General features: G+C 43.7%; 1 protein-coding gene across 1 annotated transcript in view; it reads left to right on the top strand.

The window, feature by feature from the left end:
• The first annotated feature begins 9,968 nt into the window (after positions 1–9,968).
• nuak2 (NUAK family, SNF1-like kinase, 2) overlaps positions 9,969–27,292 on the top strand; it is a 41,688-nt gene continuing 24,364 nt past the window's right edge. The window contains exon 1 of the mRNA XM_043716378.1: positions 9,969–10,517. Coding sequence (XP_043572313.1) covers positions 10,251–10,517 — 267 coding nt within the window. The 5' untranslated portion in view covers positions 9,969–10,250. The remainder of the gene's footprint in view (positions 10,518–27,292) is intronic.

The raw sequence follows: 27,292 nt of genomic DNA on the forward strand, positions 1-27,292 counted from the left end.
TCAGCTGGCCACAACAGGTTTCAGGATGTGTCTGCACAGATACTGCTGACATCACCACATTCCAGGCACAGGGATATCAGCACGTGTGCAAGATTGCCCCACATGCCCCACCTTTTCAGTTTTCTAAAAGTGGCGACCACTCCCCCTGTGCTGCCTTGGCCACTTCTTGCTCTCCCTCCAGTGTCTTCATGTCAGCTCAGCCCAGGGCATGGGGTTGGGTGAAAGTGGTTGCTTGGAAGGAAGAGAAGCCTCAATCAGCCAAGATCTTACTGTGTGTGTAATCACAGTGTGATTATATCGGCAGTGCCATCTTTGTGACAGGCAGCTGTCATTCTGTCACTAGGTCATGGCATCGCACTGCAACACAGTGCTTTTATTGCTCCACCTGGTGGTAGCATTCACTGGCCCTTATTGAAACACAAAACATCTCAGGCAGCGCAGTACTCCCTTCATGCAGCACTGGACTGGTGTGCCAGCCTAAAATATATCCTCAACTCTCTGGAATGAGACTTGAACCCACAGTTTTTGGCTGCGAGTTGAGAGTGCACTCCACTGATGCCAGGTTTGAAGGACCCTCAGACAGGACACTGACCAAGATCGTGAAAAGTACTAGAGACAATCGAATTAATGAAGAACTAATGCTGAGATTAGGTCAACTTTGGATTGAAAAGCCTGCAGGTACAGGGAGCAAGGGAGGACTGGGGAGAGCCTTTTGTGCTAAGGGAAAGAACAGATTACAGTAGGAGCGTAAATGATGAGTTTTCATTTCAACACATTGAGGATGAAGTGGGCAAGAAGAATGGCATGTTTGCAATATAATGCATTGCCACGGGACAGGTGGGTTTGTTTTGTGGTTGCTGAGGAATGCTTGCTTATATATAAGCGAACACAAAGAGGTGCTAATATCAACACGTCCTGACAGTTCTGTCTTTAACTAGCTCGAGTGAGGAATGGAAGGAATGCTGGTGTGTTGTGGAAACAACTTTCCCTGTTACTGTCACGGCAGGTCATGCTATGGATAAATTTCTCTTACTGCAAGATCAGTAAGGCTGTCGATTGAGCCCTTGGTGATCGAAGCAGAGATCATGTGTCAATGTTAAGGAATTGGTTAGTCAATGGAAGGAAAAGAGAGATGCATTAATTTTGGAAATGGAATGGTCATAAGGTGTTGGCTTATGTCAAGGACAAATAACAAATACAACTGAAGGATGCTACATTGTAATTTCAATATAATGAAGACTCTGGGGTGAATGTGCCAGTGGGAATAGAGATCCCATGGGGTACATGAGTTACTTCGACCCCATTGCCGCAGTTTTTTTTATTCCTTTAGAGGACATGGGCACTGCTGGCTGGGATAACATTTATTGCCAATCCTTAATTACTCTTAAGAAGATAGCAATAAACTGCCTTTTCGATCAACTGCAGTCCATCTAGTGCAGGGAGATCCACAACGCTGCAGTTTCAGGATTTTGATTCAGTGACGTTGTAGGCTCCACAATACATTTCCAAGTCAGAATAGTGAGTGGCTTGGAATTTGCAGATGGTAGTGTTTCCATGTATTAGATGCCCTTGTCCTTCTCGATGGGAAATGATCGTGGGCTTGGAAGATGCTGACTAAGGGGTTTGATGAGTTGCTGCTGGAGATGGGACACACTGCTGCTACCAAGTGTTGCTTATGGAGGGAGTGCATGTTTTTGGATGTGATGCCAATCAGCGCTGAAAATGTGTTGCTGGAAAAGCGCAGCAGGTCAGGCAACAACCAAGGAGCGGGAGAATCGACGTTTCGGGCATGAGCACTTCTTCAGAAAACGTCGATTCTCCTGCTCCTTGGATGCTGCCTGACCTGCTGTGCTTTTCCAGCAACACATTTTCAGCTCTGATCTCCAGCTTCTGCAGTCCTCACTTTCTCCTGTGATGCCAATCAAGCAGATGTCAAGCTTCTTGAATGTTGTTGGAGCTGTGCCCATCTAGGGCAAGTGGGGAGTGTTCTATTGCACTCCTGACTTGTGCCTTTTAGGTGGTGGAAAAAATGTAGGGAGTCAGGAGGTAATTTGCTTTCCGCAGGATTCCTAGCCTCTGACCTGTTCTTGTAACCACTGTATTTATATGACTAGTTTGGTTGATATTCTGGTCAATGATAACACCAGGATGTTGATAGTGGGGGGTTTAGTGATGTTAACACCATTGACCACCAAGCATTGATGGTTAGATTCTCCCCTGTTGGACTCTGACACTTGTGTGGTATGAATGCTACTTGCCATTTGTCAGCCCAAACTAGCGTGTCCACAGGTGGTGACTTCCAAACTGGTCACCTTCACTCTCATTGTCATATTAAAGGGTTCCCATACTCCCCATCAGGGGCCCCTCCACGAGCTGTGAATAACACCAAGATTGTGAGCACAGTGGTACTGCAACACGGAGGCGCCTCATTTGCCAGCATGGAAAAGATGAAACAAAGGCAATGGGGCCAATGGGTCAGAGGGAAACCTAGAAAGGAAATTGGGCTGCAGCCTTACATCGCCCTGGCCCAGTGATTGGAAGTCCTTTCCCTGGCCTGGTCATAGTGAGGCTGCCTCAACTGAGCCTGCTGCATCAGCAAACCACAGGCTGTCTCCAAAATTCATTTGCAGAGTGTGGGTGTTACTCTCAGGGATCCTAACCCCTAACCCTGCCTCATTTTGCCGATAAGAAGGTTGTACCAAAAGCCTTCTTACCACGGTCCAGTGCTATTGGTGCACCCACAGTGCTGTAGGTGGGACATTCCGGTTTCACCCAGCGACAGGTCCAACTCATGAGGGGATGTGGCTCGACACACCGAGTTTGGTAAATTATCGACGGTGCGAAAGGTCCTTAACTGCACTAATTGGCTGCATTCCCACATGAGTCAGGCAGCAACAAACCTGGCTTGTCCATCTTTGGATAAATCCCTCCAAGGTAAGAATGTGTTACAGAATGCCCTCCTTTTTCCTCAAATTCCAATTTAAAGTCATGTCACCATTAGATCCTCAATCAGTTCAAATCTTTGCTGATACATTTTGCAATCTTTGTCGGTGTCCTGCACTTTAAATCTTCAGGTTCACTTCAGACCTTAGCTCAGTGGATAGAACTCTCACCTCACAGTCAAAGTGCTGTGCGTTCAGGTCTGGCTTCAGAAACCTGAGCATATCATTTAGGCTGACACTTCAGTGCTTGCAGCACAAAGGGAGTTCTGTACTGCCTGAGGTGTAATTTTGCATTTACATAGAACCTTTCATATCTTTAGGTCATCGCAAAAGGATTTATGACCGTTGAATTTGTTCTGAAGTGTTGTAGGAAGCACAGCAACCAATTTTCGCACAGAAACCTCCCAAAAATGGCAATAAGGTAATGACCAGACAAACTATTTCAGTGACAAAAACAAAAATCGCTGGAAAAGCTCAGTAAGTTAGGCAGCATCGGTGGAGAGAAAGCAGAGTTAACATTTCAGGTCCTGTGATCCCCCTTCAGAACTCATTTAGCTGGAAGATGTTTGGCATATGTGCTTGAGATAGGGTGGGAGAAGGGGAAGGAATAAACAGTAGATGGAGATGGAGAGCAGAGAGAGAGAAAAACACAGCTGGGCAGTCAAAGGAAGAGGTAAAGGTCAGTACGGGAGAATCAATAGCTGGCATGGTGGCTCAGTGCTGCCTCACAGCACCAGGCTCCCAGGTTCGGATTCTAGCCTTGGGTGACTATCTGTATGGAGTTTGCACATTCTCCACGTGTCTGTGTGGGTTTCCTTTCGGTGCTCCAGTTTCCTCCCACAGTCCAAAGGTATGCAGGTTAAGTGACTTGGCCGTGATACATTGACCACAGTGTTCAGGGATGCGTAGATTAGGTGCATTGGTCAGGGTAAATGTAAAGTAATAGGGTAGGGGAATGGGTCTAAGTGGTGGTACTCTTTGGAGAGTTGATATGGACTTGTTGGGCTTAATGATTCTATAATTCTATGATGTTAATGGGGACCTGACAATGGGTTGTTCGTGGTAACAGCCCATCGATGACAAGGTTTGGTGTGTGCGGGCTGGGATAAGGATATGGAAAAAGGTGAATCAAGCCCTAAAGTTGTTGAACTTGATGTTGAATCCAGAAAGCTGCAGGGTGCCCAAGTGGATAGGCTTGAGCTGACCTTCCCTGGAACACTGCAATAAGCCTAAGACGGACATGTTGACCAGGGAACATGTTGAAGTGGCAGACATCAGGAAATTCAGGGTCACTTCTAAGGATAGAAAGTAGATGTTCTGAAAAGTGGCTCCCCCAGCCTGTTATGTGTCTCCCCAGGGTACAGAAGACCACACTGTGAGCAGTGAATACAGCAGACAAGATTAAATAAAGTGCAGGTAAATCGCTGCTTCCCTGTAGGTGTGTCTAGAGCCATGGATGATAGGGAGGGAGGAAGTAAAGAGATAGGTATTGCACTCATCATGATGGCATGGGGGTGAGGGGAGGTGCTGGGAGTGGAGGATGAGTGCCCCAGGGTTTCCTGGAGGAAACACTCCCTGCGGAAGGTGGCCAAGGGAAGGGAGGGGAATATATGCCTGGTGGTGGCATCCTACAGGAGGTGGCACAAATGGCATTGTGGGAGGGAAGACAAGGACTGAGGGCCGAAGTACAGAAGATGGGTCAGACACAACTGAGGGCCCTGTAAGCTACAGTGGTGGGGAATCCTTGGTTGAGGCATCCGGTGGACATTTCAAAGCTCCCTGGTAGAAGCTGGCATTACCGGAACAGATGCCATGAAGATGAAGAGCCTGGAAGAATGAAATAGAGTCTTTATAGGAAACAGGGTGTGAGAATGTACAATTAAGGTAACTGTGGGAGCCCAGGAGATTATGGTGAATTTTGGTTGCCAGCTTAAACTATTTTAGTGGTATTGGTTGAAGGATAAATATTAGTCAGAATACTAGGGAATGGGCTGCACAGTGGCTCAGTGGTTAGCACTGCTGCCTCACAGTACCAAGGACCCAGGTTTGATTCCAGCCTCTGGCGACTGTCTGTGTGGAGTTTACACATTCTCCCCGTGTCTGCATGGGTTTCCTCCGGATGCTCCAGTTTCTTCCCACAATACAAAAGATGTGCAGATCAGGTGAATTGGCCATGCTAAATTGCCCATGGTGTTCAGGAGTGTGTAGGTTAGGTGTGTTATGCATAGGTAAATGTAAAGCAATATGATAGGGGTCTGAGTGGGTTATTCTTCAGACGATCAGTGTGGACTTGTTGGGCCTAATGGCTTGTTTCCACACTGTAAAGATTCCATAATAACTCAACAATTCTTCCTCAAATCACACCACTACCTACTATTTTCTTGGCTCTCCCTTCCTCCAAATCTGTCTCAATTAGGAAAATCACCTGAACTTTCTACACAGTAGGAATACGGCAAGCAGAAAAGGCACAACGGAGGAGAGTTCAGGGCATTATTGGCCTTTGACCCTGAGAGACAATTGATGTCAGGCAACCCTTGACCCCAAAGAATTACATCATCAGGACTGCACGGTCAAGGAAACACAAGACAGACAGTCTCTTACCCTGACATCACTGTTTATTTTAAAAAGATCTGTCACCAGTTCCTGAAAGAAACTTACCACAGGGAGAAATCACTGCAGGACAGCACATAGCAAAAGCAAATAAATCAGCTTTAAAATAGATGAGCAGGATTCTTTTTTTCTGAGGAAATGGAGGTTTCAGCCTTTAAAAGGAAATATACTTGCCTTTAAATAGAGATTGTGCACAACTTAGAAACACCTGAGAGAAGAACATATTTGGCTGCATTGAGGGGGTAATGGTGGTGCAGTGATATTGTCCCTGGATCAATAACCTAAAGGCAGGCTAATACATTCTGAGCCATCAGTTCAAATCCCACCACAGCAGCTGGAGGAATTTAAATTCAATTAATAAAAGCTCTAACTGAATGGTTTTTACTGGTGCAGTGGTATTGTCCCTACCAGGAGGCCTAGGTTCAAGTCCCACCTGCTCCAGATGTGTGTGATAATATGTCTGAAGTTGTTGGTTAGGAATATCTAAAATCGAAAGCTCCCAGTGATGGTGACCATGATAACTATTGATTATCAGGCAAAACACACCAGGTTCACTGATGCTCTTTAGGGAAAGAAATCTGCCAGTCTGGCCTGAACGTACATCCAGGCCTACTGCCCTCTGCAATTGAATCTTCACTGCTCTCTGAAGTGACCCAGCAAGACATCTGGTTCAAGAACAATTATGTATGGACAACAAATGCTGGCCTTGCCATTGATACATACATTCTCTAAAAAAGAACGAAGAAAAGTCATATTCCAATGTGCACGGCAGCTGTACTCCATGGCAACATCTCACAGTTAACAACGGGTTGAGGAAGAAAGGACTCAGGAGAGAAATCCATTGCCTTCGAGAAGCTGATTGCTTGGGATCTTACAAATGCTGTCTGAGGGATAGATTCCCAGACAGTAAGAATGAAAAGATTGAAAAAGATAGGAAGAGAAAAAGGAACATAAAAGAAAGAAAGGATTTGCAGCCAATTAAGTGTAGCCACTGTTGTATTGCAAGAAACACAGTAGCCACTTTGTACACAGCAAGCTCCCACAAACAGAAATGTGATAAAGATATGATAATCTGTTCAACTGATGTTAGTCGAAGGATAAATATTGTCTTGTAGTCTGGGGAGAACTCTCCAGCTCTTCATCAAAGCAGTGCCATGGGATATCTTTCACCCACCTGAAAGAGCAGACAGATCCTCAGATTTAGTGCCCCATCTGAAAGATGACACCTCCGATAATGCAGTGGAGTGTCAGCCTGGATTATGTGCTAAAGTCTCTGAATGGGACTCAGATCCTCCTGATAATAACAGGCATATGTGCTAGTAGGCTAAGGGAAGCTGGTAAGCAAACAACATCGGTACTGGAGAGTGCAAGTACTGGAGAAATCCATGCTACAATATAATCATGTATGGTATTTATTGTGTAGTATTGCTGAATATATGTCTTCCTAATGCAAGGAATTTTACCAGGGACTTTACTGGTTTTGATTATGAGCTCTTTGTTTTTCAGTGATTGCGTCACTGATGATTAATTGCAGGCACCATGTCAATCAAACAGACTCAGGAAAGCAAAACAATGCTGAATTCCTGATGTCGCTATGTGACTGGAAGTCACCCAGGCGCTTCCCGTCGATGTCTGCTGGAGTCACTGTGTTCATATTTAAACTGAAAATCAATTTCAGGGAAAACAAAACCTTCCGAAATCCCATTTGGTTTCCCACTGAATTCTTTAGTGGAACAGAAAGTCCAGATAAAATATTAAATTTGTCACCCTCCCTCCGCCCCACCCCAACCTCCTGACAGATCTGGTGAGATCACCTCTCTTAGCACAGGTCTGCGATCTATCTTAGGATCTTCCTGCTCTGTCAGTCTGGTTCATTTCCACATCAGTGCATTTAAGAACTTAACAACAACTAAATAGGTAACTGACGAGTAAATTAAGGCTTTACATTTGTACAAGGTTACATTCATTGCAACAACAGAAGGCCATTCAAAACTCAAAGTCCGTTCTGCCATTCAACCAGATCATGCCTGATTTTTGCCTCAACCTAATTTACCGTACCTGGCTTTGCTCCAAATTCCTTGATATCTTATTTATCCAAAACCTATCTATTTTGGTGCAGAAAAATTAAACTGACTGCCTTCCCCAGACTCTCAAGCGCTCCTGCACCTGTCATTTTGGGGGAAAAAGAACACTACTTCTCTTTGGGAACCCCTTGGTTTCTCATTACTTAAGCCTTTCTGTAAGCTGCGGAGAGGTGGTGCTAACAATTGTCTTATCCCTAAGGGCCAATCCTTGCAATATTTTACCACTAGGATCTTGTGAATTTGTACTGCCCCAAAATTAACACAGGCAAAAGAAAACCTTGCAATTTGCCAAATAATGAAATGGTAGCAATTGTGCAGATTAGCTAGTTAATATTTGTGGTTATTGTTTGCTGAGAAAACATAATTGTTTTTGGACCTTGTACAGCCATTGTCCCTGGGTTGGAATGTTTCCAGTCCTTTACTGACCCAGACTGCTGACCATGCTTGTGGTAGTTTGGATCTCTGCACCTCCTAGTGGGCAGATCAAGACTTACAGAGGCAGGAGCTGTGCCAGTTGGTTGTGCCTCATAATCGTGGGGAGAGGAGACAATTAATTATCATCTACATCACCACACACACGGCTAGAAAGTCATCAAAGAAGGGCCAGGCTCAGACTCCACTGCAATGTCGTCTAAGTGGAAAAGCTGTCATACCCACTTTGATTTTGCAGGGCAACCATTATCAGCGTGAATGCTGAAAGGATGTTTCCTCTTGTGGGGAAAAAAACTAAGTTAGAGCGCGCAGTTTAAAAATAAGAGGTCTCCCCTTGGAGAGGGAGATGAGGATTTTTTTCCCTCCGAGATTAGATAGCGAAAAAGATTTCTTTCGTCTAATGGTGGCAGGATCATTAAGTATTTTTAAGGTGGAGGTAGTTTATTGACTGACAAGGGCAGACTCTGATTTCCAGCATCTGCGGTCCTCACTTTTGCCGAGTCTATGGTTACTGGTGCGTGGCAGAAATGTGAATTAAGAGTATGATGCTGGAAAAGCACAGCAGATCAGGCAGCATCCGAGGAGCAGGAAAATCGACGTTTCGGGCCGGGGCCCTTCATCAGGAAGGAAGCAGAAATGTGAAATTGAGTGCACAGGCAGATCAAACTTGGTCTTGTTGAATGGTACAACAGACTAGGCAGAACTGAACGAGCTGCTCCCAAATCACACAGCTGTGGAGCCACCAACTTTCGGGAGAGGCAGAATGGGTCAGAAGACATTGCCCCCTGCACGACATTGCAAATCATTCATGCAAAAAAAGACACAGCTTTCGGCATTTTCAATATATTTACGGAGTTGGCCAAATGACGGTAGAAGCGTTCGCCGCGAAGTCACTATCTTCATGCAATGTGTAGGCTACTCATTTTCGTGAGAAACTCAATACAGCGAATACAAGCAGAAACCGATTATGCTGTCAGGTGATCCGGGGAATTCTTTCCGAATTGCTAATCCTCTCCAGGGCTGTTGTTTCTCAGTTGGGGCATTTTAGCTTCCTTATACAAATGTTGTTGACGTCGCTTTTCACTTGTTTTTAATTCCGTTAAGAAAGGCTGATGTAATCGTGTCCCACAATTCCGACCGGCTTGCCTCGGGGCCAGGCCACCTTGATATTAATTCTAATGAAAGGATATCGACCTGAAAGGTTAGCTCAGTTTATATGCAGATCTTGACCTGAGATATTGGGAATTTCTGGCAGTTGCAGTTTTTATTTTAAGCACTCTCTGAATTTTGCATGAATGTTAATGTAATGAGATTGGCCTGGTTACCCTCCTGGTTGACAATTCCAGTCCGCCTGGATTGAATGGGTATTCTGATTAGCTGACCCCAGTCTGGGTACAGGGAAGGGATGGAAAGTTACCTGAATATTTCTAGGTAAAAACAATGACTGCAGATGCTGGAAACCAGATTCTGGATTAGTGGTGCTGGAAGAGCACAGCAGTTCAGGTAGCATCCGAGAAGCAGTAGTGAATATTTCTAGGCTGAGTGAAGGAACTAAGAGAATGTAGAACTGTTGTCACTTCCCAAAATCTCCTTGTTTCTGTCTCTCCCGCCTGCAGACTGACGAGTGGGCTAGAAGCATGAAGCGCCTGGCAACCAGACTTTCTCACAGTCGGGGTGGGCGAGTGGGCAATCTCTTCGAAGAAACAGGGACAACTTGTCGTTCAGTTGGTTCAAAAGCGAAAGAAGGGAAGAGTTTTTTTGGTAAAGATTGTAAGATTGGCTAGAGAGCCGTGACGTTGGGAGGTGGTGGTGGCTGTGACGTTGATGTGGGCGGGGTTATGCTAATGAGCGAACCGCTGAAGGTTCCACACGCGACTGGGATCTGGATTGTTGTAACAGTGTTCGAGACAGAGAAACATAGAGAGAGAGGGATACAGTGTAACAGTTAAAGATACAGTGTAACCTAGAGAGGGATACATTGTAGCAGACATTGGTTACAGTGTATTCATTGCGCCTCGACAATGAGAGAATAGTCATTGTAAATATGGGTGACTTTATTTACCAGCAAGCTTTGATTTTCTGAAATTGTACCGTTTCTTCCTCGCTCTTCCACTCCTGTTTCAGCCTCCCGATACTTTTCTATCCCTCATTCACATCCCAGTGCTTTCTCTCTCTCTTCCTGATGGATCCAGCGTCTCCGTGTCCGAGCCGGGGCTCGGCTCCAGGCGCTGCCTGCCCTCTGTCTCCGGGTGGCGGTAGGGATCCGGGATCCTCTCCGCTGGCCTCCCGCTGCTGCTCCTCCTCCTCGCAGACTCCGGAGCTGAAACGCCAGGCGGTGAAGAGGCACCATCACAAACACAACCTGAGGCACCGCTATGAGTTCCGAGAAACCCTGGGCAAAGGCACTTACGGCAAAGTGAAAAAAGCAGTCGACAGATCCGGCCGAGTGGTGAGAAAGGCTATAATTCGCAAATCATTTAAAATTGTTGCCAAGTGAAGGTCTGCTTTCTTTTCTGTCTGCTAGGTGGGTTAAGGGCGATTTGGGAGGTTTTGGTGGAAGATGCTAGCGTCCAGCAGCCATTCCCCAAACAAAATGAGCTCCTCCAAAACCGGCGCCTTAACGTGAATATTCCCGACCCCAGGCTGCTGCTGGCTGTATCGCATTTCTTTTTGACAGCTGTGGGACATAGTACGGTTAACCAAGAGCGGAGGTATTCATAGAGTCATAGAGATGTACAGCACGGAAACAGACCCTTCGGTCCAACCCGTCCATGCCGACCAGATATCCCAACCCAATCTAATCCCACCTGCCAGCACCCGGCCCATATCCCTCCAAACCCTTCCTATTCATATACCCATCCAAATGCCTCTTAAATGTTGTAATTGTACCAGCTTCCACCACATCCTCTGGCAGCTCATTCCATGCATGTACCACCCTCTGTGTGAAAAAGTTGCCCATAGGTCTTTTATATCTTTCCCCTCTCACTCTGAATCTATGCCCTCTAGTTCTAGACTCCCCTATTCCAGGGAAAAGACTTTGCCTATTTTCCCTATCCATGCCCCTCATAATTTTGTAAACCTCTATAAGGTCACCCCTCCGCCTCCGACGCTCCAGGGAAAACAGCCCCAGCCTGTTCAGCCTCTCCATATAGCTCAAATCCTCCAACCCTGGCAACATCCTTGTAAATCTTTTCTGAACCCTTTCAAGTTCCACAACATCTTTCTGATAGGAAGGAGACCAGAAGTGCACACAATATTCCAACAGTGGCCTAACCAATGTCCTGTACAGCCGCAACATGATCTCCCAACTCCTGTCCTCAGTACTCACTTGCCCTAGTTTCCCTGTAGACTTTGTTTTTTAAACCAAATGTTCATGGTGGAATATGTATGTCAGAACAAATATTTCCAGTCATTATGAGTTTGTTTTTCACTGTAACTGGCCCAGCTATTCTGAATTGAATATGGATTGTGTAACTCTTAATTAAAAGCTCACAATCTGTCTGAACACGCTGTCATTGAAATGATCTCATGGCATTATGTCCAATGTTATCACAATAGCTGATGGTTGTGGCAAGCTGTATCTGCAGAGTGACTGCTGGTGAAGTCAAGTATTAATCCCACTTCCTCCATGCACCTTCTCCTCAACATCTGCCTGTAAAGGGTAATCCAGTCTCCCGGCCAGTTAGGGTGCCGATAGGTCAAATGCCATGCTTATGTTGCATGGGGATTTCTTTATTGAGAGGTGCAGTTCACTCGTTAACCTGGTCATGGACAGAAAACCCTCTTTCCCAAAGTTTAACAGGAAAGCCTAAATGTTGGCTGTACACTGACTGCAGATTGTTACCATGTCCCAATATTGATTCTCTTTCCCCAGCCCAATGCTGCCCTGCTATCTGGCCAAGTTGAGAAGTTCAGGAGTTTCCCTATATATGGTTCTATAATGTTCTAATCGGGAATCCCCTTATTCTGTTGGGTTCCCCAAAGATTTTATATTGGAAAATGTGGAGATAGCTCCACCACCACCCCCTCAAAAGAAAAGGGTGTGACACTGAATTTCAATTTTAAAAAAACCTCTCCAAGACTTGCTGGTTAAGTATAGTCTGCATTGTCATGAGAACAATGGTAGGGGTCAATGGATTGGAGGTCCAGGCTGACCCAGATAAAACTCCAGGGGTTAGGTAACCACCTGTTTCCTTTTAGAGAAAGCAGGTTAGTCCCCAGTAGTCCTGGGCAGATTTATTAAAGGCAGTCAGTCTGTCTTTCTATTTTCTTCCTTCCTGTGACCATGCTACCCTTATCAGTTAATTTTCCTTTGATTCAAAAGGAATCAGTGGTTGGTTGCAATTTTTGCAGGAGGTTTTGAAAGGAGAGAAATAATGGGCTTAAGTTGAACACCCATCTGAAGATGGGCCTGTCTTGCCCCACAACGTGATTAGTAAAGGGCCATTTCTGAGTTGCCCAAGGTGTTTTACTGAGACAGTGCAGTGGATATGTGAAGCATGATGGCATTTACAAGATGGAATACATGGGTAGGAGGTGATGGCATAGTGGTATTGTCACTGGACTAATAATCTAGAGTCCCAGTCTAATGCTGTGGGGCAGCAGTTCAAATCTCATTACGGCACCTGGTGGAATTCAAAACTTAAGTCTGGAGTTGAAAGCTTATCTCCGTAATCTTGACAATGAAGACCAATGTCATTTGTTGTGGAGTCATATGTTTCTAAAAACAAAAATCTGGTTCACTGATGTCCTTCAGGAAAGGAAACTTTGGTGCTGGAAAAAGCACAGCAGGTCAGGCAGCATCTGAGGAGCAAGAGAGTCAATGTTTCGGGCAAAACCTTTCATCAGTCACTGAAATGTCGACTCTCTTGCTTCTCAGATGCTGCCCTGACCTGCTGTGCTTTTTCCAGCACCACGCTTTATTGACTCTGACTTCTCCGGCATGTGCAGTCCTCATTATCTCCTGGGGAAGGAAATCTCCTGACCTTATTTAGTCTGGCCCATGTGATGCCAGACCCACAATAATGTGATTGGCTTCCTCTGAAATAACCCTTGCAAACAACTCAGATCAAGCTTGATCAGGGATGGGTAATATATGCTGATCTCATCAGTGATACCCACATCCTAGGAAAGAATAAAATAAAGTGCAGAGAGTTGTTGAAGTTGCTGAATGTCTCAGTTGAAATTCCTGGCCAATGTGACCTCTGCAACTGCAAAGAATGCCTTTCAGTCTTTGTGTGTGCATGTGTGAGTGTCCGGGTGTGAGCTCCCCGAATCCTATCCTGACGATAAATTCCATCGGAAGGCTGAAATTAAAATTGCTGCTGTTTGTGTCCATGCTGGGACAGAGCATTCTGAGTTAACTTACAATGATCCAGTGCAAAATGATGCCATTTGGCCTTTCCTGCCTGTCTCAGCGAATTAGTTCCATTTTCTTCTGCCTGTAAATTTTATTCCTTCATGGATTCATCCAATTCCTTTTTGAGAGTGATCATTGTGCTGCCACCACCCTCTTAGTCTGGTGCAAACCATATCATGACAACATGTTGCATTGAAAAATTCTCATCTTCCCCATCCTCCTCCCTTCTGGCTATTTTGACAATTGCTCAAAATCTGAGTCCTCGGGTTACGTTGAGTGAAGTGATGGTCAGAAGTCTGTCACTGGTGGTGACATCTTAGGGCTATATGTAAGAAAGCATCCAAGGAGCAAGAGAGTCAATGTTTTGGGCCGGATCCTTCTTTGGGACTGGGGATGTCCTGAAGAAGGGTTCTGCCTGAAACGTTGACTGTCTTGATGCTGCCTGACATGCTATGCTTTCTTCGTTGCTTCGCTTAGCCAATTCTCATCCTCCAGCATGTGCTATCCTCACTTTCTCCTATATGTAAGAAATGCAATGGTACACTAAAAGATGCTGGCTTGCATCTAGTTTACTCCTGTCACTGTGTTAATGTCATAGGAGTGCTCCTCCTGTATTCATTCTGCAAAAACAAAATTGCGCCTTCAGAGTTCTGGGATATTTCACTCATTAATGGTGAGGAAATCATGGATATATTTCAGTGGTTTCACAAGGATTTGCTTCCTAAGTGAGCACTGTCCTATTTAACATTGGGATTTTAGTGGCAAAGAATGAAAGAGGGATAGGAAATTTGAGATGATATTTAGGTTGTAATCTTTGCTTTGTTTTCTGAATCTGTCAATCACTTCAACTAACTTCCCACTCACCAGCCATGTCTCACTTCCCTGAGTTAATGATTTTCCAACTACCCAAAGACTGCTTGTTTTGTTAGTGAGCTGAGCTGGCTCTGTGCTGCCCATTTCTACTTTATTTTTGCCCTCCAATCTCTCCTCTTCATGTTTACTCCCTTCCCTCCCTACTAGAGGCAGGTTCATGCTGCAGAACAGTCCCCTGAGGTTGGGTACCATTGAGTACCCCCAGTAACCAATCTTACATGTGCATGTTAGGGCAATTAAGTTGTTTGAGTTAGGTGACTGAATGCAATATTATAACCAACTGTGGGTGAGCTCTGTCTCCATATTCAAAGTCTATCAGTCCACAGAGTGTAGAGACAGAGGAAGTTGAATTTTACTGGTAGATCATGGTTGATTAGCTCAATAGCAATATTGAAATACTCTGAACAGAAGCAAAGTCAATACTTCCACTAATCTTTAGAGCAGAATCTCTTGTAAAAGTTACTCAGGTGCTTTGCTATGGATGTAGAAGTAGAAATGATTAAAGACTGCAAAAGGAAATTGGATGGACAATTGAGGGAACTACAGAGGAGGGGCTATTGGACAGAGTGCCGAAATGGGAACCAACAGGAGTGCGTTTACATAAAGTTGTGGATATGAGAGGTGAAATGTCTCTGTTGTGGTTCCATACCTCCATTTCCAGTGTTATTAGAATGGCTGTTTGAACATTTGCTGTTTATATTCAGCGATTTGGAGTTTATTTGACTCATAACTTGGGGTGTACTCTTAGAAAAATAAATTATATTTTACATCTGACAGAATTGGATTTTCCTAGCAATCCAAACCCTGCTCTCTCTTTTCTTTCGATTTAAAGAAGGATGAACTTGGAGTATGATGTGGAGCAATCACTTGGAGTTGAGCTATTTTGCTTATTAACAGTGATAATGTACTCAAGCTAAAGAAAAAGCACTAATCTAATATTTAATGTGAGCAGCGCAGAAGTAATTTGTGATTCAGGGTTGTTTGCTTGGTAATAATCTCTGGTCAATTTTCTGAATCCCAAAATTCACACTGTTAAATGAGGCCATTTAAAAAATAAATGTAACTTCAATAAAGCTTTGGGCTCACTGAAGTTCAGCTTTCTTCCCAGCTTGGAAATATGCATAGGTTTAATTGAATCTCCTTTATCGTTACAAAAGCATCAGTTTCTGTTAGCTTATCCCCAGAATCTGGTATAGCTGAGGCAATCTGTCATTGCTAGTTATGTCTTGTGGCCCAAGCACCAAATGAGATAAGATTGCAAGCCCAGTGCAGTCAGTAGAAATGTTGCTCCGTCTGTGTTTAGAGGCAGAGGCAGCAATATTGAAAGGGAGCCATGCTGCATGTCCAAACAAAGGAAAAGGTTGTTTCAAAAGGGTTTTTGAAATATATTAATTCTTGGAAGGAGAGCATTGTTGCTTGGTGAGCATTTATTATATAGCCAGAGTTGCTGCTTGGAAAGTGTTGGAGGACCTTAATTTTGAATTGCTGTAGTCTTTATCTATAAAATATACTGTTCATAAAATGTGTAAGGATATATCACCTAACCATTTTAATTTGACATTCTGTAAAATACAATGCAATTCAATTTCTTTCCATACTGTATGTGGCACTCTCAGGTATTTCACTAAACTTACAATTACAAGTTACATTTACAATATGCCGCACTGAGTGAAGTTCATATAGTGAAGGTGTTCCTATAGGGCTCTTGGGTAAGGAGTCCTAGGTTTCAGATGCAGTGAGAATAACGAGCAGAAGATACATCTCCAAGTGAGATGTAACAGAATATTACGTCTCCTGCAATAGTAGGCCTGAGGAAAGTTTTGCAACAGTTTTTCCCCTCTCCTAGATTCTACTTTAAAAATACATTTATAAATATTTCTCATAAATTGAATATTATATTGTTGTCAGATGACGTAAATTCTTGCTGTAGCTCAGACAAATACAACGGCTGGGCAGTACTCAGTGGCTCATTGTAGTGGCTCGGGTGACGAGCTGGCCTCAGCTCTGTGTCAGTTGGCCTGTGTGAATGCACTTGCTCTTACAACAGTGCTCCTATTGAGCGGGTGGTTTTTCTGGAAGAGAGCCCTGGGTAAGACTATTCAAACAGGTGCAGCCGTGTGAAAGCCAGCCTATTCATTAAATATGTAAGACGTTTCTCGAGCAGTCGTCTCGGAATGAAAACGTGCTGATTAAATCTGCACTCAGTGTTTCTGAAATCTGCTTTCACTTTGGAGAAAGTGCTATTGCAGGGAAGAGCAATTAAGATGCATTTGTAATATTGTAAACTGACCCTGCAATCATGGAGATAGATAGTGTGTTGGGGGGAGGGGGAGCAATGGAGTGAGCTTTGTTTGATGTGCCATTGCATCTGCTTTGTTCTCAGGTTTCTATTTGATGTGGCTTATTTTTGTTTGATTTTATATAGATGTTACAAGCACCTTCCTTGCTGTTCCACTATTTCATTTGCAAGTATTCCTGTTTCCATGTGAAGAATTTGGGTTTCATGTTTGGGGAGGTGATGGTGTACTGGTAATGTTATAAAAGTAACCATTCCAGAGTTCCAGACAAACAGGTTTGGGATGTGGGCTGGAAAATTATCATGTCAGATAGTGACATTTTGAATTCAATAAAAATCTGAAAATAAATGGCTACAACATAGTTTATTGATTTATTATGAGTAACCACATGTTTCACTAGGGCTAGGCAGGTTGCCATTCTTCTTTGGTGTGCCTACATAGGTCTACAGACCCACAGTAATGTGGCTGACTCTTAGCTGCCCTTTGGAAGGGCAAGTTCAAGGTCAGTTAGCAATGGGCAATAAATGCCCAGCCAGCGATATCTGCATCCCACAACTACATTTTCTTCTTTTTTTTTAAAAAAAAGCTCTATTGAACAGGACTGACCACATCTGAGTTGGTAATGAAACCTAGGATGGGTCAGTGCTGAGCTATAAGATTTTTAAACCTAGCTTCTGAAAGGAAGGTGAAAAGGATGAGGGTTTGTGCTTTATACATGAGGGATTTGTATCTGTCTCATGATGTCCTCTTGATGGCCATTACCTGTGTTGGGAAAATTAGCAATCATTCATTTACTTTATATTCTAACATCTTTTACCACGCTCTCGACTCTGATCTCCAGCAACTGCAGTCCTCACTTTCTCCTAACATCCTAGTAGTTAGGCAATGGCAACAGTGCTGTTTGATTGCACAGGACTTACTGAAAAAAGACATAATTTGTTGAAGCTTTTCACTTTCCATTCAACAGGCCATTTATAAAAAGTACCAATATAAAGGGAAAGCAAGTTTGGCCTGCAATCCCTAGATGCTAAGAGCAAATAAACTACATCCACCACCCATCAGGTCTCCCCAAATGGCCCATTTGTGCAAAGTTACTAACAGATATGCAGACTGCAGATGTAAAGCAGATGATAGCACAATAGCTATACAGTTCTGCAGAAAGCATCATTGTAAATTTATGGTTCAGTTCTTTTCACTAACCCTCGTGGTTCCATCTGCGCTCATGATTCAATAAGCACTTTTATATCCTACACCCTGATGTACAGCAATGCAGAGAATCAGAACTGCGTTGTAACTGGGCCTGAAACCAGCTAATACACATCTGAGTGAGAGGCTTCTATTGTGAAGCACTTTCTAACCTTAATATCAGACTGAGCCATTCAGGGGTGTGGTCAGGAAGTGCCAACACACAAAGGGAAGCGAAAGTCTGAGACAAAAAAAAGACTTACCAAGGCTGGAGGTCAACTAAAAATTTCATAACAACAGAGATTGATAGTTTTTTTTTAGTTAAGGGTATTGAGAGATGAGCAGTGAAGTGAGGCACAGATCAGTCACTGTTTAATTCAGTGGCAGAGCGGGATGGAGGGGGAGATTGGCCTCCAGTTACTATGTGCGATACTCACCAGCCCCTGATTTAATTTGGGAATGGGGGAGGGGGAGTTGGAAATTTGTTTTTGACAAGGAAACAATTCCTCAGCATTCGTTTGGTCTCGGTTCTATTTTTGCTATAGATTGGGAGACCTTTGATATTGTATGCAAATAAAACTGATAGGATTTGCATTGTGGAAGGCTGTATCAACATAATGTACAATTGCAGTGTGATATTAACAAGCAAATGACATGCAATAAAATTGCTTTCCCAGTGATTACAGTTAATTGTTGCTCCGCCGCCCCAAGAGTAAAGACAATGTTCAGTGAATTGGATGCTTAGGGAGGGGGGCAGCAGCTGTCTTGTTAGTTTATTGCACGCTGTTTTATTTCATAGGGATCTGCATTGTTCAGGGAAAACCTCCTCCAAACTTGCTCAACTGCCTGTTCTTCAGGAGCAAGCCTCGGTTTATTTGATGGGGTGCGAGGGAATTGCAACCCAAATTTATCCTATTCTTATCCTAAAACAAAGAACTGCAGATACTGAAGATCTAAAACAAAAGTGGAAATTTCTGGAGAAACTCAGCAGGCCTGGCAGCATCTGTGAGGGAAAGCAGAGTTCTGTCTCTCCACAGTTACTGTCAGCCCTGCTGAGTTTCTCCAGCAATTTCTGCCTTTGCTTCTTCTCCTATTCTTGTCTGATATCCTTGTCTGCAATTTTTCAGGAGTCACATAATACATAAAGGAGTGTGCAAATCAGAGGTTCACTTCCCCAAATGATTGGGGGAGTCAACAAACAGTCTCAGAATGGGTTACTTTGATTTTCGTTTCCTGAGGATGGTGAACTGGGAATGGGCTTGGGCACAGTTCAGCCATGATGTGAATTATTCCAGAGTTGGAATCCTGATTAACGTTTTATGTTTTTTGTGTCCCCATCCAAAAGAGAATGCTAAACTTCCTAACTGCTCCAGAAAAGCTGATTGAAAGAGAGAGAAATGTCTCAGTACAGTGCTGGGAAATGCAATACTCTACACATTCCAGTGGTGTCCGTGTGTTAAGAGGAAGTTTGTCTGGTTGGATTAGCAAGAGAGTACAACTGACTATGTATCTGCTGTGACTTGGTGAGCTTCACTTCTACTGTCTGTGTCCGAAGGCAATGGTTTCAAGTTCTACCTCAGTACTGAGAGAGTACTGCATTGTCAGCAGTGCAGTGTTTCAGGTGAGAGCTTAAACTGAGACTCCACCAGCCCCCATCAGCTAAGAACAGACAACTAAGTTAAAGATTTTTGTCTTGTACTCATCAGGACTTGGGATGCAAGAAACCAAATTTTGAAAATTTATAAGGCATGAGAAAGTGTACTGAATAGTTAAATAGGGATGTAGCTGGATCCAGGGGCTGCCATTCATAGTTAGCTGATTAACCTCAAACCAAGCAAGGGTACTCTGTTCAGGGCTTTACTTAGTTAAAAATCATACAGCACCAGGTTATAGTCCAACAGGTTTATTTGGAAGCACTAGCTTTTGGAATGCTGCTCCTCCAGGTAGCTGTGGAGTAGGATCATAAGGCACAGAATTTATACCAAAAGACCACAGTGTCATGTAACTGACACGATTTATTGAATTACACTATAAAGGAATACAGCAGGGAGTGGCAGAATTCTTTCTCAAAGGCCAGTATGTGCAAACCCCTATCCCCTACACACTCAGGATTCTGTGTGCAGTAAATATGTACAATTTCTAGCACATGCAACTGACTGTGAGGCAGCTCCACCTCATAACGTGGTTTCTGGTGTAATTCTGGACTGTTCAATAAATGTGCAGCGTGGTGGCTCAGTGGTTAGCACTGCTGCCTCACAGCGCTGGGGACCCAGGTTCAATTCCTGCCTTGGGTGAGTGTCTGTGTGGAGTATTCTCCCCGTGTTTGCATGGGTTATTCTGAATGCTTCTATTTCTTTCCACAGTCCAAAGATGTGCAGGTTAGGTGAATTGGCCATGCTAAATCGCCCATAGTATTCAGGGGTGTGTAGGTTATGTGCATTGGTCAGGGGTGGGTAGAGGAATGGGTCTGGGTGGATTGCTTTTTGGAAGGTCAGTGTGGGTTTGTTGGGCCAAAGGGCCTGTTTCCACACTGTAGAGATTCTAATTATTAAAAGAAAATTGTCCAATACCAGAACCTCATCGATGACAACTTTTGCGAACTGAACAGGAGTTATCAATGGCATCCTGTTCAATACTTATTCCTTGATCCTCGTCAATACATATGATTTATTTGTGAGAGCTTGCTGAGAGTAAATTGAATGCTGCATTTCCTTCAAAATAATAATTTAAAAGTACTTAATTTTGCTTTCAAGTGCTTTCTGATGTTGAGTAATATCTCAATAAAGAAAGTCTAAACATCTTTAGACTGTTAACTGTGGATGTGGGAGAGCTGACAATTTTGATTTCATAATTTTCAACAATATTATTGCCCTTCATTTGGACATTATACTGCCATTGTAAAACTATATAAGAATTTTAATGACTGATGGAATTCAATAACAGGTCCTAATGCATGTGGAATTATTGACCAGTTGGTTGATGAGCTTCTGCTGTTGTTCAGTTAGTCTACAGAGTGAGGAGGAAACTGAAGGTCAGGGTCAATAAAAGTGTGAACCATCTGGTGAGCACGAGCTCCGGTTAGAAGACTGTGAGAATTCATGCAGCTGAATCTTAACCAGAAAAAAGCAGCCGATGAAAGGGGCAGAAACCTAATATGATCAGACAGGTTCACACTGCTGGAACAATCAGCTAGACTTAAATCTTAAACTCCTCTTTAATAGAGTCATAGAGTTGTACAGCATAGAAGTAGGCCATTCAATCCAACTCATCTGTGCCTGCCAGATATCCTAACCTGTTTGCCAATATTGTGTCCCTCTAAATCCTAGTGCTAGTTGGTCTAAACTTGGTGTTGTGTGACTTGAACTTTGTACACCCCCGTCGAACACCGGCACCTCCATCCTTCCTATTCATATACCTATCCAGGTGCCTTTTAGATGTTGCCCCTGTAGGGAAAGTAGTTGAGCATTCACCTTCCCAGGAAACGCTGACCTCGATTCTCCAATTCTGATTCCCCTTTTAGGGGATGACAGTGAAATGAAATGCACTGGTTCTAGAGAACCCCCCCCCCCCCACAATACGGACTCCGATCTCTCCAAGAGCTGGGTAGCAGTTATTGGGAGCATGAAAAGGCTTTGAGCTCATGTTGAGTAGCAGAAGGCCGGTCGGAGCTTGCCCAGGTTCTACAGCAGGTCCGAGCAACTCCAATTCAACAAGAGCTAGATTGCTGTAAGTTTGAAACTTGATTTACTCCATGTGGGCAATAGCGTTGGCTACTTGGACTAGAGGGATTGGCACCAATGCAAATTTGGCAAGGTCTTTCCCCGGATTGATGAAAGACTAGGATTAAGTGCATTTGTGGAGATGACTGTAGATGTGATCATTTTAGCCTCCAGATTTAAGAGGCAAGTGTAGTTACAGGGAACTAACTCTTGTTTATAAAAACTAGAAAAAGGTTATATTCTAACAAAGTTTCTTTTGATTTCTATTTAGTCTAACATGAATGTAAGTCAGGTGAAATATAAAATATTACACTAGTGCATCAAGGGATGTTCCTCCAGCAGCAGGGGTACATTAAACCATTCACCTGGTTTTCAGATCTAGCACAAAGACTGGAGTTGGGAATACAGCTCAGCCTTGATCTTTATTGAATGACAGAAGAAGATTTGAGAAAACTGTATATTTCTTCCTCATCCCATCTGTGATGTAATGCAGCGATGTGAAAATTGCACGTTGCCTATGTCCTCTTTCTGTGGGAGTGGTGCTGACCAGTGTTCTGGAACACACACCGATTTTCGCCACTAACACTACAGCAGCTGGGACTTAGGAGAGGCTGTTTCATTCTGCATGCATGTATTATGTCAATACTGCAGTTAATACAGTAGGAAATTGTCCCCCAGGCCTATTGGTTTGAGTCTTGTCTGTTTCTAATGGGCCCGTTTATGAGCTCAGTTCTTAGAGCTGTCTATTTGCACAGAAAGGTTCAGTTTGAGCCAGGAGACGTATACGTAGGGACAGGTAAATAATTAATTTCACTCGCAAGCCATTGGCTCAATTTAAAAATAAATGTTTGGTTTTGAAACGTTGAAACCTGCAAATCGACCTGTCCGCTTGCGCAATGCCCTGTTTTGAAAGAAAACAGGCTGCCAGGGAGCATTAGCCACTCTGTCATGAGTCCAATTTTTGTTCTATCACTTTTTAAAAATATTTTAAGTGAAACTTCAAGAGGCAGTGTCACCTCACTGAGTATTCGGGGGTCCACTATTATCCAATTTTGGACACTGTGTAATTCCCACATGGAAGTTTGTGTAGATTCTGTATCTCTCTGAATCCTACTTTTTTATGTAACAGTTTATAATTGCATCTGCCTCTTGCATTCTTTTTCCTTAATGAGTTTTTTTTTGATGAATTCTCTCTAAGTGCACTGTAAAGGTTTTTATAGGCTGAAATATATCCCTGTTTTCTAAATTCTTCCCACTTCCTTTTCTTCCTTGTCCCCACAAACCTCTTGGGTGTTTTGTTGTGCTGTTGGCAAATTCAGTGCACAAAAACAAACTTGTAGTTAGTTACGCATTCCCCCTTCAGGCATGGGCGAGCCACAGTACTGTTGATCCCGAGTGTGTCAAATGCAGCTCAGTGGTAACTCTCTCACCTCCTGTGTTAGAAGGTTATAGGTTCAAGTCCTACGTCAGTGACTGGAGCACGTGATCTAAGCTGGCTGTGCTGCAGCGTCCATGCCCCAGTCCTTTGAATGACACCTTTAAAACTGAGGCCCCATCTCTGCCCGCTATCCGATAGACTGAACTCAACCCAGACCTTGAGGAAACACAAGGAAACTCTCCCTTGTGTCTTGGTTGTTATTTGTTTCTGAGCCAGTTCATCAAGTCAATCTCTCATTGCTGTTTTGTGGGAGCTTGCTGACACATTTTCTGCCTTGCAATGTAGCACTGGCTCTAAAGGAGGTTGTGATAATCAATCCTCCAATGCCCCCTCACCCAGAACAAAAAGCATCTTTGCAAGTTCCATGGAATTTTCATCAGGATATGCTGCAATTTGGGGAGGGGGTGCGGCTATGGCTCAGTGATAATGTCCCCACCTCTAGGCCAGGAGACCTGAGTTCAAGGTCCACTGATTCCAGAGTGTATCTGAACAGACGGGTTAAGAAAATGTGTTGTGACAATTGCTCAGGGCCAACTGAACAGTCCATTCTTTCTACTTTTCCCCTATTCCATTTATTATTCTCCTCAAATGGATGCAACATGCTTGTCTGTGACAGCTCCTTTACAGCTACAAGCATACTCCTCATGTGGGGAGATGTCCTGGAGTGCTTTATGATGAGGGAACATATGGTCCAAATGGACTTTGGGAAGAGCAGAGAGAGACTAGGTAAGGGACCTGATGATAGGACCAAAGGGTGGGGTAAACTACTGTGAGGAAAGTCTCTCAAGGGATGTAAAGCAGGGGGAAATCAAGTGAATTCCATCCATTTACTGGAGTTATAACATCACAGAAGATGGCCACTGTTCCTCTCCTAACTCTCTTTTTTTTTGAGTGCCTCCCAGTTGAGGCTGCTAACCCAGCTTCTCCCACATAAATGTCTGATGCACTAACACGGAGGTAGCAGTTTTCAGAGAGTGTACAGCTGCTTCACCTTTTTTACAGCTCTTCCTTAATTGAAGCATTCTTTAATAAGTAACAGGTCATGCACCACAGCACAAATGCATCCAGCATTTGAGCTGTTCCCTTGAAACCTATCTGAATGAGTAACCATGTGGGTGAGCTGCTGTTCAGCTTGAACTCCACGCAGTTCCCACCCTGTCCAATAAGTTTCTTCATCCCAAGCCCACACCCCCATCAACCCCCACATAACACAGTCAGAACACTCTGTGGGAACGATGACTGATGATACGTACAGTCTCCCGCAGAGAACTGCAAAGCATAGACATTTCTTTTTTTAAAAAAAAAAGCCTGAATCAACTTTGAAACCAAATGGTGAATATCTGGTTCAGGTTTTGTCTGTTAATTTGAAATCCCCCAAAGGTTCAGCCCAAAAATGGGGAAGGGGATAGTGGGACATAATTTTTGTTTACAGTTCCAGGAATGAAGAGGGTTAATGGGCATATGAAAGAAAGGGAGTGAAAAGAGCATTTTGGATGCTGATTTTTATTTTTGTTTGTGAGTTTCATGCTGAAGTTGAACATGATAGTTGTCTCCACCACCAGTTACTATCAGATAGTGGCTGACTTTCTTCTCTAATCTGTCACACCATTTGAGCTTTAATTCTCTTAGTCCCCTACAATCTGTTCTATATACTCCATGACTCAGCATCCCCTGGAACAAAGATTCACAGCTCAGAGTGGAGACATTATTCCTTTTCTCGATGGTTAAAGCCTTAATTGAGGGCACCTGCCCTTTGTTCCAAATCCCTCAGCCAAGGAAAACATTTTCTTAACATTTACTCTTAAGGATTTCATCTGCTTGGGTAGATCACCTCTGATTCTTATAAACTGCAGGGTTTATAGTTCCATCCTTCTCAATCTCTCCCCATGGAACAGCCCCTTTATGCCTGGAACCAAAACTGTGCATTCCCCCTCTGGATAGTATGTCCTTTCTTGGGTGAGGAGACCACTGTGCTACTTCACCCATGATTTCAGGGCTGAGAGATCTGGAGGAAATGGAACACTTTGTTTCTGTTTCACTGTTGGTATTGAGTGTGACCAACTCTGTTGGCGATCAGGGTAAAGCTGCCTCAGCCCCGATCGCCCAGGATGAAGCCATCCTTCCTGGTGTGCTGTTATGAAATAGACTCCTTCACAGGTGAATAGCCAGAGTGACTGACTGACAGTGCTGGGGCTGCAGCTACAGCTGGTCTTTTCTGAGGTAATATCAGGAAGTAATTCATTACACAGAGAGTAATGGGAGCTCCCCCTCCCACCAAACCATCAACTCATCCAAATGTTAAACTCTAGGATCACTAGATTTTTGTTAAATACAAGTTTTGATGGGGTAATGGAACCTCCTCCCCCAGCCCACCTCATTCATACTGCCCTACAAAAGGCAAACACTCAATCCATCATTAGCTGTGGACTGTCAGTGGACTCTGAGCTGACAGATGACCTTCTCTGTGCATTTACGTTATGTTCCTTTCCCTCATCATTCCTTTGAGGTCACGTTGCGTTAATTTTAAGGCACTTACTCTTTACATTTCCCCAGCTCTTTCCATCCATAATCTCCTCCCAGATCTCTGTTTCTCTGTCCCTGCCCCCTCTTGCACACAGATGAACCACCTGCTGACTGTGCCTTCAGCTACTTAGGCCACAGGCCCTGAAATTCTCTCGCTAAATCTGTGTCTTTTAATTCAAGCTGTTTCTTTAAAACCTACATCTTTTGACTAAGCTCCTGGTCCTGTGTATCTCCTTACCTAATATTTTATTAAGAAACCTCTCCTGTGCAGTGCACTGGGACATTTCACGGCATTAAAGAGGTTGTAAGATGTTGAAGTTGTCGTCCTGTCATCTCTGGGGTTGCCTCCTGGTGAATAAAGTCACATGCCAGTCATTTGGCTGAGCACAGTCTAACTCTCAGGCCTGTGTCTGTTTACATTGAAGCTTTTCAAACGCAAACACTCTGAGCTGACTGACTCCATGTTAGAGGGCGTCACAGGTTTGCCTTGCTCTATGACCAGCATTCCAAATGCCTTTCTCCATCTGTTGTCAGGGTGACCGGGATCATTGAATTTGTTTTTTTTGTGTGTGTCTATTTGTTCGGGATCAGTGAATGCTCAGGTCCTTTCCCAGGAGACTTGCCTCAGATCTGCAAGAATCCCAGCTCAGAGTTTTCTGCCCTGATAAGCTCCAATAAAAAGGTTTGCATAATTGCCCCAGACCTCAGACAGATGGGGCGCCAGCTCTGAAGCCAGAGTCCCTGACGAGCTGTCAGTTCTGGTCAGAGACACCAAGCTCAGTCTCAAACTTTTTAAAGCAAGAGAACAAAAGGCAGGAAAGCCTCTGCACCCAGTGTCCTGGGTCTTGCAAAAGGGTCAGGACTCAAATTCTTAGCAAAGTGCTGCTTTGAATCACTTAATGCGTCATAATAAGTTTTGGCCCCAAAGCGCTCAGTGTAGTAGAGTCATTACCCACCAACTTGTTTTACAGACAACTAGGTGTTGTTCTTTAACAGTTGTAATGTAGAAAAAAGCAACTGCCAATTTGCGCACAGCCAGCTCCCAGAAACAGTAACATGGTGGACTGAGAGCAGTGAGTGGTCGTCATCTGAGAGGGACTGCTGATGGACTGAGAGTAGCGTGCATCTTGTAGCTGCTCCTGAGATTCAAGCATATTTCTAGACTTCCAGATTTCTTACAGTTATTACATTTCTATAGTATAAATTTTTATTTTGATTAAAGACATGAAAAAGAAATGTTTGGAAGGATATGGGCTAAACACGGGCAGGTGGGACTAGTTTAGTTTGGGAACATGGTCAGCATGGACTGGTTGGACCAAAGGGTCTGTTTCCATGCTATATGACTCTACATGATAATGACGAGATACTGGAGTACATTTTGGCTGTGAGATAAATTGTGATGAAGAAACGGGAGAATACCCCTAACCTCTCCAAAATGGCCATGAGATCTTTTGCCATGACTAGAGCAGGCAGACTGTATCTTTTAGATCTCCTGCAAGAGATGACCCTTCCAACAGTGCAGCGCTCCCTCAGTACCTGGTATCTCTTTGTTTAGTTTCTGTCTAGTTTGTGTGCTTTGTAAAGCTGGATCGATTGCACTGTTGGATAATCCTGGTGCAAATACCCCCATGATTCTCACAGCACCCAAGATACAGATTGATTTTATAAATTATACAAAATGAACCCTGGCTATATACATCATTATTCCCACCTGAGGTCAATGGGAAGTGATTACAGCAGGTTAAAGAAGCAGCAGGTAACCTGCAGTTTACCAAATTACGAAACACTATAGGGTTTTGATTGTTTAATGTGATTGCAGACTATAGAGGA

Source organism: Chiloscyllium plagiosum, chromosome 26, assembly GCF_004010195.1.
Source record: "Chiloscyllium plagiosum isolate BGI_BamShark_2017 chromosome 26, ASM401019v2, whole genome shotgun sequence".
In the NCBI taxonomy this organism is placed as follows: Eukaryota; Metazoa; Chordata; class Chondrichthyes; order Orectolobiformes; family Hemiscylliidae; genus Chiloscyllium; species Chiloscyllium plagiosum.